This window comes from Taudactylus pleione, unplaced genomic scaffold (assembly GCF_031769625.1).
Source record: "Taudactylus pleione unplaced genomic scaffold, aTauple2 ptg000012l, whole genome shotgun sequence".
In the NCBI taxonomy this organism is placed as follows: Eukaryota; Metazoa; Chordata; class Amphibia; order Anura; family Myobatrachidae; genus Taudactylus; species Taudactylus pleione.
Window position 1 is genome coordinate 17,815,954 of NW_028284415.1, and position 12,504 is coordinate 17,828,457.

Consider the following 12,504-nt stretch of genomic DNA (forward strand, 5'->3'; position numbering starts at 1 on the left):
TCCCTCATCTTGGGAGACAAATGGAATATGTGCTGGGAAAAACCAGACAATCATAGTGTATTTTTACGGTCACCCCATAGTAAGGTATCTCTATGTGAGACATCTCTGGATGGCTTCATCAGTTTTTATTGTCATATCCATGCTGTAAATCATTGCTCATGTTTCTGAAAGCATCAGGAAAACTGGACTCATCTGAAATGATCTGTACTACTCATACAAGTTGAAATAAAGGTAGTCCTTCTTTAAAGGTTTGGGTTGGAACTTGCTATCAGCCAATAGCAAGGTGTTTTTTGTCAGTCGGTTACTTAACATTACAGGTCACAAAGGTATTCTTGGCAATCAAAAATGATACATCTTAAAAACTGATAACCTGTGGGCTGCTCAAGCAAGTAAAGCTAATGGATCTGGCTATTGAGACAACATTATTCAGGGCTGCTTCACTTCAAGTCCACAACAGAAAAATGTCATAAAATACAATAACTTTAGAAAATCTCCCGTTTGTAATGTGAGGGGTCCCATAATCATGTATTTACAGGTTGGCATAGGCCTGGGCCATTTTGGACCCCATAGCCATACCCTGTAATTGCAAATAAAAATAATTATCAAAAAAAAAGTAATCCAATGTCAAGATTCTGCCCAGAAGTATATTATAATTTTTAAAACTTTTGTGTGTAATACCTGTATGACCTATCCATTTCTGTGTTCATTACATATGGACTGCGATTAACAGGCCAAGTGGCCTACCCATGACCTATTGCTGATTGCATAAGAGGCCAGTTTCTTATCTATCTAGGAAATCTTGGCAGCAGGGCTGTAGCCTTTATGGCTGGTTGTAAAAGGTGGGGGCAGACAGCACTTGGAAAGGCCCCAGATGTACTTTTAAGGGCTCTTATATCCCCCAACTGTATCTGTAGATTCATGACCACTGCAGCCAGCTGGTCTCTGTCCTGCATTTCAATAATCCTGTTTGATGAGCAAACGTGTCCAATATTCCCTGATATATTGGTCTAAGACTAAACTTCCTGCTCTGTAATAATGATGTGAACACTTCTGCTCTTCCCTGGGGGTATTGGGCAATCTCCCTCCTTGATTGAGAAATCTGACAAGGGAATGAACCAAATGAAAACAAATGAACCAAATTAATATTTACACTGGAAAGGTGGGGGTTATGAATAGTCCTGAATATAACTAAATGACAGGGAGATTTGGAAGAGAGTGTCCATGTCTGAGAAGTCTGAACTAGACTGAGATGCACTGGAACCAATTCCAAATGTGAACTTATCTTATGGCAACATAATTGTGAGTGATTCTGTATTCCTGTTTTCTCCCATTATTTTCATAAAATCTATTCGCTTATTAATTTGTGTCCTTTGTAATAATTTTTTGTAAGCATTGAAGTAATTGTACTCCAAATTAAACTGTTAATTTTTAGCTGAAGGATTTGTGTTCTTTAAACCAAATTCATGAGTCTATGAAGTGCCCAGGGCATTAATAACGGCATGTATGTAGAATTAAAGGGCTACCTGGTGGAATGACAGACTTCTGAATTAATCCTTAATGGTGGCAGTAAAGTTGTGTTATTCGCCATGAGTGCTGAAAAGCCCGTAATCATGAGCAGTGATTTCAGATTGACATATGTGGTAAACAGCTAGATTTGTGACACTTCTGAACAATAATGTCAATCAGGAAAAGAAAAAATTCACTTGGCGGACCCGAGTAATGTAGACAGGTTATGAATGATTTATTTTTTTTCAAAATAGTTTTTATTGTGTAAAGCACCAACAATGTAAACATACAGGGTTCAATATGAAATGTGAATGTTACAAATATAAAGCATTGCATATAATGAATGCCTTTTTAATAGCTTGAAGCCATTGGTTATGTCCAAGATTGCGCACAGTGCCTTCCTACCTATATATCTGTCTGTTATTACCTAGTTTTCTTCTATTAAGTTTATTCTATTATGAATACACCATCGTTCTGTGCCCTCAACGTATTCCCTCATCATGTATACCCACCCTCCATTGGCCACACTCATATTTGCAAGACCAAGCCACATCACCTTGGTAACCTCAGATCCCAGCTGGGAGTGATGTCAGACGGGATCTGCCTTAAATAAGAGACCTAATATATGCCTACACTATGTCCCTGATGAAGGCTTGAGAACCGCTACGTGTTGGACCCTTACACAACCCCATCCTCTCTGGGCATTCACAGCACACCGCTGTAAGCAGACTCCCTGCAGTGACCGCGACATCCCACTTGGTATCGCAGGACTTTGCCATTATCTGGGAGTGTAGCAGTGCTGCAACATCCAGCCAGAGCCGTCACAGTAGACACCGGTCCTCTGCACCATCCAGTCTCCCCGCCGGCCAGTGGGTTGAGCATCCGGGAGCAACGTCAGATAGCCGGAGGCCGTGTGATCTCACGTGATCACGGCACCCGGCGGTCTCACCGCGACCGGTGAATACACGGATATCTAGTTGAGTGTGCAACTGGGCGCACACTCCAGCAGAGGCGGAGGAACACACAGACTTTGCCTATAGAAGACATATAAGAGCGGGTCAGTTGCTGGACCGGAAGGCTCGGGATGCCGCCCCTCCAGAGCACAACACCCACTAGGACATTGCTTTCCAGGACATTAACAGGAGGACTTTATGATTCTCCCTTATCTACCCCCTATTTTTCCCACCTATACATTAGCCTTGGCCCCACCATCGTTACTTTTATTCTCCCTCCCCACATCCACAGGAAGCACTGTGACTGCCCTACCATCCATCCTTTTCCTCGCATTTCTATGGTTTATTATTGAACACTTTATACATTATTCCTGCTCATGAGCATTATTTCAATATCTTTTACCATAACTATTTCATTGCTTTTTAAACCATCAAACTACCACAACACCCACAGGTTGAGCGCAGACTCTATTGTATTTATTCAGATCATTATCAGGAGAGTCGGAATCTCTCCTTTGTGTCCGCAGCTAACCACATTCAGTAGGAGCTTAGCGCAGGTTCATTTATTGTTCTATTGATGTTTCCATTTGTAAAGCGCAACAGAATATGTTGCGCTATATAAGAAACTGTTAATAAATAAATAAATGTTGGTTTATAGGCAAGTGATATCAAGGGTTACCATAAGACATGGGGAAGGCGGTTGTCCAATATTCTTAAACCTGACCAGATCATCAGAAGTGTCTTTGAGAACAGTTTGTTTTTTAACAGGATGTAGAAAATAGTCTAAGGCTATTTAAATTCTTGATCAATAGACCCCTAAAACATTTGCTTTGGCCAATGACTATGGGGCAACCATCTCAGTAAGTCCTGCAGAGTGTTACTCCAAGGGTTAAAGCCCTATTCTCACCAACCTTTTTGATGCAGACAATTCCTGTACCGACCACCTGTTAGGTTTATGCTGATTTATGGCACATTTTTATATCTGGTTTCTCCCCTGGAAGCTGCAATTTGTTTAGCTACATGTACTTCTGTTTATATATATATTTTGCTCTATGCTGCATTTCATTATATGATATACTGTACAGTGACTTTAAGCTTCCTGCTGATTTTCCTGTTTTTTTGGTAGTACTTATAATATGCTTGATTTATGTTCACTTTTTTTTTTAGCATTTAATCATTCTTGTTTATGCAATTTCTTTGGAATAAGTATATGGTTCCCACATGTCCCTCGTCGGTACTAAGGATACTAGACTGCCAGTAAGTGAAAGTTTGTGCTTAACTTACTAAACTTCTCCATAATTAAAAGTAAACTTTTTATGTAGTTCTCCTTTCAAAGCTTGTAGGTAATGTCGGTTTATCATTATTTTTTCTCATTTTTAAAGACTTTTTCACCTGTTTGGAGAAGATATTTATTGTCTGTAAATCTCAGTTTTAGTGCATACATTTACCATTCCTTTCCTGACGTTTTTAATAACCTTGCACGCTTTTGCTCATTCACACAGTATTTACTGCATTTAACATTCACTCCAAGGACTGCTGGCAAAGAAGAACCAGAACTTTAAGTCAAGATAAGGTGAAAATAAATATCCACATCAAGCAAAACTTCAGCAAAGGAGATATATACACAACAATGTATGTTGATTGTACAGAAATCTTACAGTGTATCCGTCATCTACAGATATGGCTGTCACAGTGGTTTAGAGCAATATTTATCTCAGAGTGACATCACTCAGGACCTTATACCTCAGTGATGTCACTGATTCCAATTGCTTAGCTGATTTCTCACGAATAATAGTTCTACCCACAAAATGACTACCTCCACTATGTGTATGTGACAGGTTCACTTTGACACCAAAAGAGTTGAAGCTAACTAAACATTGTTAGAGAATATGCCTTAAATTAATGATTGCACCCTGCTGATTGGTATAAACAAAGTAAATAACATAAAATGTAAAAACACCCTGATATGGCATTACCTGAACAGGCACTGAGGCAGTACAAATACCAGAACAATCTAGAATTCTAAAATTGGATCCTGATCGAAATTCCATCATCAGGTTTGTGTGATGAGATAACATAATCACAGCTGTGGTGCACACATTTAAGTCACACCTAAAGGCCCCCATACATCAGAGATTGCAGCAATCGTGCAATCTGCAATCGATTGTGTCTAAAAATCTTTCCCTTTTTCAATCTATTGCAGATTGCAGAATTGCCACAATCGATTGAAAAAGAGAAAGATTTTTATACACAATCGATTGCAAATTGAACGATTGCTGCAATCAATCTCTGATGTATGGGGGCCTTAACATGCAAGGTGCACGGCACTGCTTCCACTGCACACGCTAAGCAAATTAGGTGTGACATGCACGCGTGCACTGACATGCATGAGAGGGCGGGGATGGCAGGGAAAGAGGCTATTTACTAGTACTTGATAGGCTCTTCCCATGTATAAGAATGGTGGAGCTGTCCCAACAGTAACACAACTGATAGATAGTTGGAGAGAGATAAAGTACCAACCAATCAGCTTCTATCATTTTTCAACCAGCCTGTAAAATGACAGTTAGGAGCTGCTAGGGTTGGTACTTTATCTCTCTACTTTATCTCTCTCCAAAGCATGATACATCTAGCCCACAGGTTCTCAAACTCGGTCCTCAGGACCCCAAACAGTGCATGTTTTCCAGGTCTCCTCACAGAATCGCAAGTGAAATAATTAGCTCCACCTGTGGTTCTTATAAAATGTGTCAGTGAGTAATGAATACACCTGTGCACCTGCTGGGTGACCTGGAAAACGTGACCTGTGTGGGGAGTTTGAGAACCTCTGATCTAGCCAAAGGTCATAACAAGCCATATTTATCACCCTAAGCAGTAAAAAAATGAATTACGAGGATAAGAAAAACAAATTCAGCATAAACCGATTTCTATTCAGCCCCATTCAGAGTGCTGTGTTAGCATGGCCGGACTGAGACTAAAAATAGGCCCTGGCATTTAAAGCACACAGGCCCACCTCATGTCAGCACCTGGCTCCTGGCATAGACTCCTCCTATTACTATTCCTGACTCTTGCCACTTCTTAGTCTATGTTCTTACAAATATAATTAATATTAGAATAACAAGGGTTAGGCACTTACCCCAACGGTTAGGCAACAGGAGGGAGGGTTAGGAACTTACCGAAGGGTTAGAGTTAGGCACTAGAAAGGACGGTTAGGGTCAGGCACCTACCCCGAAAGTTAGGGTTAGGCACCAGGATGGAGGGATAGGCATCAAGGAGAGAGTTAGGGTCAAAACTAGGGTTAGAAAAAAAAATGTCAACCATTTGTGTGTTGATCAATTTTGTGTCGACCTTTTGACCCTGTCGACTATTTATATCTGACGACCTTCTTCCATGTCAACCTTTTGTCCCTGTTGACCTATTGCCTGTCTAACATCTGGTGTCTATCTAGACCAGGGTTTGGAAACCTCCTGTTATATATATCAAAATGGCCCTCGGCAGAAAAAAGGTTCCCCACCCCTGATTGTCGACCTTTTAACTATCTTTTACCACACCCAAGTGTAGCGGCATGCAGCTACAGCCATGGAGAGACAGATCCGCCAGCATTTAAAATCTGCGCCGGCTGCGAGCCAATTTTGAGGCTCACGGATTGGCAGCCGCTGCTGATTGGCTGGGTGGCCGCAAGCTCCGATTGGCTCGTGCTCGGCACCAGATTAAATATGATGCGGCTGCATGCCGGTGCACCAGCTGTAATCAGCTGGCGGCCCAGCACCAAATACACACTGCTCACCCCTGGGCTCACTCCTCGGTGGCACTGGCTGGGCCTACACCATCTGGCCATCGGCCATTCTGGCATTTTCCAGAACTGCCATTTGGGCAGTCCGGCCCTGTGTATTAGGCATATTAGCCCTGTGGAGGATTTGGTGGGAATTCAGTAGAATAATAGTGAACAAAACGGACCGTTTACGTCCCAGAATTGCTTTTCTTAGCTGCAGAGTTGCTAATTAAATTAACCAACCAATAAACCAACACCATGAAACAGACATATATTTTGAATACGTCAATCTTTTAATTAAGAAACAAATAAAATAGAATCGTAGATACAAAAACAAAAATCAATGAAGAATGAATTATTGCATAGCAGTTTGTGTTAAAAATATCTGACAAAGTATACTTGTCCAACTTACCAAAATAGCTGCCATTAATTAGTAGGCTTTTAGTCATAGTATATATATATATATATATATATATATATTTATTTAATTTTTTTTATTCGTGTGTGTATATATATATATATATATATATATTTATATAAATATATACAATCATACACTTTTTACAGGTTTAATAAATACAGTTTATACTTCACTCCCAAGCTGTGAGAGATTTGCGTTGTAGTTTCAGGGCATAAGAAGATGCAGCACACATTACTGCTCATTAGCATTGTCTTTTCCCATAATCCTTCATCTCTGGAGAACTTTAAGGTGTACCCATTACCTGCACAAAGAATAGACAACCAATCTGTGTGGTGAACAAATATTCACACAAGTGCAGCCTATCAATTCATTGGAAACCAGCAACATCCGCTGGGAAAATTTCCTTGTGGATCAATATTGATTGTCAAAATTTGAACATGTTTTGGTTTACCCACATAATGTCTAGCCTCCTCTGTGAACAAGACATGGCTACACTTTAAAAAGAAAACTTTTATCAAGAAACTATTTTAGAATATCTTGTGCAAATTTAAATATACTTGACAAGGATATAGGGTTTAGAAAAAAAAGACTAAAAACAACAATATATCACAATATTTATTATTTTTCTATGATGTTCCTTCTCGATATTTTGTTTAGTGTTAGGGCCATATCCAATTGTACACTGTAATTTACCGTGGCTAATTGGATATGTACAGCGTGCATTGCTGCTACTGTTGAAGAGGTTTATTCTCTTACTTAAACTTTTTGACAGAAAGCAACATGTTTTATAGGATAGGATCATAACAAAAAGTACAATACATAGCAGTCTTAAATTGTACATACAGTATAGGCAGCCATTTTGGGGGATTGCCTAATGATCATCATCAGTGTATGTTGATCCAATTAGTTGCGATGATCTTGCAGGTGCGACTCATCACGGTAATAGCCGCACTTTAAGGCAGCCAGAACTCGCACAAAAGTGCTCGGAGCCCTATTGTGCGAATTCGGGCTCGGAGCCGGCCTCAAGGGCTGCGAGATTAGGTGCAGTAGCCTGCGTTTTAACGTCATGGCAAAGGCAACTCACACACTTCGTGGCTAATTGGATTGAGCCTTTTCACTACATACAAATGACATGACTGAGGCACAAGGCACTTGAGTGATTCATGCCTCAGTACCATAACTGGTTCCTAGTGAATTTATCGGCTGCATTCTCAGTAATATTGGTTTACTACTCTTAAGTAAATTCAATTCTAAATAACAAATTAAAAAATACATTTTAATGATAGTTCTCCTTAAACCTCTTCTTTTGAGAGGTTAAATCCACTTCATACAGTGCAAACATGTCAAAAACAACTTTTTATAACATCACGATAAAAAAAAAAAGCAATCAAAAAGCAACTTTGTGCCAAAAATAGCCTGGGACCTGAGGGGCTGAAGAGTGAATGTATGTGGAAATCTGTCCATTCTCCTCCAAACACTGGTACAGCCTGTTTTCACAGGATTAATATACTGTAGAACCAGACACTTCTTCATTCTGTAGCATGACCTACTAGCAGAGACTGAAAGTGCATATTTGCTATAAAAAAAGAATATTTGCTATATTCAGAGAACCAACGTTACATTCACTTTAGTCATGTGATGAGGGGCATACAATATATATTCATAAGAAGGATATGGGTTTCTTTCTTTATAAATTGCAACATGACACTCTTTATTCTGCCATGTTGAACAGTTTAAGATTTTTTTTTTTTATAAATTGCTCTCTCTTTCCATCCTGTAGTAATAACTTACATCACATTCTCTCTAACTGTACTTTCAAATAAATGGTTACTGGTTGCCCACACACAGTGCCACTAATAATTTACTAGGCCTAATATATATCTCAGTGACACTGTTCGTTTGCAGTGAATTGATAGGCCACATTATTTTTTGATTTTTGATTCAGAAGAAAAAACAAAATGGCTGCCTCTTTTGTGTGGATAATGATTGCACTTAAATGCGCTCAAATTATAGCTAAGACTTTTATTATTATTTATTTATTATAGTAGATTTAATAGTACATAGGTCATATTGGAAGAAGCTGTCGGAAAAGTAATGAAAAATGAAACACAGTGGAAAATGTTGAAGTCTTTATCAACTTTTTTTTGTAGTAATGTTACATGGTTTCTATAAAGCGTTTTAAAGATTTCCGCTAATTAAGTGCTTGTTTGTTCTCAATTCTTCTGCCTTGTTTACTAAATAAAATAACCTAGGTGTAAATTGTTTTCTACTTTAAATATCAATTATACTTAATCCTATTCCTTCCATATTACAGCATGTTGGTAGAGACCGCTCCTTTGGGACCCTCACGATTTGCTGTATTTAATAAGGTTACAACACTTAAATGTAGATGCAATCTCTGCCAATTACATCTATCTAGTGAGGGAGACAGTAGAACTATCTCTAACATGACCAGCAAAGTTCCTGGCTATATTAAGTGCAGCGATGTTGCCAAATACTGATAAAGGTGGAGGTCTTAAAGAGGAGAGAGAGACCCCAAACAAGTGCACTTTATTATTGGTTTAGCAGGAGATTTTGGAAAGTAGAAAACCCTTTAAATGGGTAATTGATGTTTTTACACAGCTATGCCTCCCGCCTCAGTGATGTCACCAGTCCCATGTGAATTAATAGGTTATATTCTGGTGAATATTAGAGAGCCTAGAAAAATGGCTGCCTCCATTGGTACTACGTGCCAGGTCCACTTTAATTATCACCTTAAGAAATGCCATTTTGCTTTATTAGTGAGCCCACCACTTGTGTCTATTCCAGGGCAATGAGATGATATTTTTGCAATGACACCTGCTCCCTATACAATATACTGTATGTATGATAAAAATCAATCAAATAAGTACAAGACACAATAGATGAACATATTAGGCCTCAAATGCAACTGGTGGAAATGAGCATATATTTCAGTGGATGCCAAATTCGGCCATCTGGGACCTCTAAAGGCGCATACACACTTAACAATATAGCTCATGAAGTGAATCATTGTGTTTGCTGGGCTGAATGTAATTAACGACATTAAGCCTATACACTGATATCGTTCAGTGACATCACCGGCAGCATCCATGAACATGCACAACCTGACGATATTGTCATATTGGCCTACATGTTCAGGCGATGAAAGATATTGTTAACGATCCGCGGGAGCGCGCATCGTTAACGATATCTTGCATACACACTGGACAATATTGTGAACGTGGCTTAACAGTTCATGTTTTCCAGACCACCTCTAATTTTTTTAAATATGTCAGTTAATAATGAACTCATCTGTGTACAAGCTAGGCAATCTGAAAGCATGAACTGATAGAGTTCCACAGATTTATTTGGGCAACAATCATATACAGTTTTCCAAATAGCCCACTCTGGTGCAGATGTTACAGTAGCCATATGTAGTCCTGTCAATAATGTAAGTTTGAAACCTGTTAAAAGATGCAGTTTTCCCCCTAAAAACAGATTAGAGAGCAGCTCAGGCAGCAGTATTCACCCAGGACCTCAGCTACAGGCAGGGCCATTTTTATTTTTCCAGCTCTTACCCATCAATGTATATAACTGATGTTAAGTATGGTATTCTCATACAGTCCAGTACCTGACTGACCTTTGTGACGGTGAAATCTTCAGCAAGAGGCATGTTATCTATTTATGGCACTTTGAGAACTAATGCATTATGTAAAATATGTATAACAATAAAATAGCATATCGTGTAAAATCTGATCCACAACCCAGATGCCATAATCTGGATGTTTGTAGTCTAACAGTGGTAGCCTTCTGCTTAAAAAAATACATTTTGTGATGCTATTCTAAGAGTCAAGGCCCTAAGTGATAAGATCCATCCTAGAAGCTAGACTCCGGCACAGTTTTCTTTCTACCTAGGGAGGAAGTTTGGTATTTTGTTCTTTGCTGTGCACTGGAAGATGCCTTTTCTGCTGCTACCTGCCTTGTGGGTTGGTGGGATGCACTTCCATTCTTATATAATGAGGTAGACCTCTTCAGAGTCCAGTCTGCTTTATTCTGGACATTCGATGAGCTATGAGCTCGTCTGATGTCCACTGGAGATTTGTTGTTTTTGAGGTCCTCTTTTTGATAACGTGGTATTGTGCCACTAGTCCTCCCATCAACCAAAACCCCATTGGATAAAGATGTCCGTGAAATGCCATTGTGGAGCTCAAAAGTGCTAGAGTTCTCAGATCCAGTCTGTTTCCTAGGCTCTTTTTTCAATAAACTTGTCTTCAACTTTGTTGACTTTCCCTCCTGTTGTCCCTCTTCAGAAGATCTCACCTTGGTATTATCTCCATCTTTTGTAAGGTTTCTTTGGTTGTGGTCTTCCTTTTTACCAGATGATGCTTTAACTTTTTCAATACTGTCAGCAGCTGATGGGTTTACTCTTGTTGAGCCATCTCCACTTGACATCCTCCCTTTGTGTTTTGACTGTGTAAGCCCATCTCCTTTTCCTGCTGAAACGGTACTTTCCTGGAGATTCATCTTCTCCTTTGGTTTACCACGTAAAGTGTCTGTCTTTGAGGAACCTTTTGACTGGCTACTTGTAGAGCTATTTCCATTGACACCATGGACATTTATATGGCTTAGCTTTGGCAGAGGTCCACTGGGTGACTTTTCTGTATTGGTAACGTTAGTCATCAACGGCACAATGGACTCACTAGTGTACTTTGGCCGACGTCCTGATTCCAAGTATTCTACTAGCTCTCCAGTCTCACGTTTTGGTCTATCCTTTGAGCCAAATGACCATCGTAGAGGCATTGCCTTACTTATACTCAGCTTCAGCTTCGAAGCTGAGGACACTTTCATACTCGCGCTTCGCCCCTTTATTCCCCGGACAAAAGATTTTGAACCATTGCCACCTGTAGGAAGCAAAATAAAAAGTTTTAAACCACAGCTTTTCATTAGAGATGAGCATTTTGGTTCAATTTGGTTCTTTTTGGAAAATTAGCGCAAGTTCGGATTTATCTTATTGGCTATCCAAAATACGCGACAGATAGCCAATAAGATTACTTTTTTCAGATTCGAATGTAACCAAGTAGAACCGAACCACTTATCTCTACTTTTCATGATTTAAACAAGTATTTGTAATAATATAACATACATAATTTGTTTCCTTTTAATTCTACAGAAGTACAATGACCTCTACTTAGATTTATTTATGGCTACTATGAGGATGGAAATAGAAATACATGTAAGGAATGCAAAAATAAACAATGAAGGTTTATGGAAATATACCAATATAGAAACCTACATACACTACAATTTAGTGTTTGTAAGGGAAAGCAACTTGTACACATACTTTTCTGTGTGTTCATCTCCTTGTCTAGGAAGACTGGGGAGTCCAGTGCTTGTGGTAGAGGGGTGCAGCTGGTGGTTGCACGAGACACCAGGCTCTCTCTTTTACTTCCGTTCAGCCTGAGAATCCAATGATCAGATATGGAAGAACTTGTGGAACCTGATTTTACATCACAAAAGAAATTGGTAATGAACGCCTCTAAATAGATCTATTTCTATACAATAAATATAACTACCAGATTAAATTACTAAAGAATTAAGTAGGTTAATGAGTTTTTTTTAGATATACTGTATATCACTTCCATAATTACAAATGTCATAACTAGCCCAATTCCACATACAATAATCCTGTTAGTAATTTGCTCACTCTAGTTAATCTTAGCTCGGAATAGACATAAGTTAATGTAATATTAAGCCATATTCATGAAAAGGATCATTCTTTCTGATTTTTATTATTTTACCTCTAGCCTAATTTACATGTATGTTAATGATCATAGTAATGTAGATTTTATGAGTGTGTA

The 12,504-nt window shown here is 39.1% G+C and overlaps 1 protein-coding gene across 1 annotated transcript in view; it reads right to left on the reverse strand.

Moving 5' to 3' along the window:
* Positions 1-6,551: 6,551 nt before the first annotated feature.
* USP43 (ubiquitin specific peptidase 43) overlaps positions 6,552-12,504 on the reverse strand; it is a 104,616-nt gene continuing 98,663 nt past the window's right edge. The window contains exons 14-15 of the mRNA XM_088468722.1: positions 11,988-12,143; positions 6,552-11,547 (exon numbers count right to left, since the gene is read on the reverse strand). Of these exons, the coding sequence (XP_088324848.1) occupies positions 10,523-11,547; positions 11,988-12,143 (1,181 nt within the window). The 3' untranslated portion in view covers positions 6,552-10,522. The remainder of the gene's footprint in view (positions 11,548-11,987; positions 12,144-12,504) is intronic.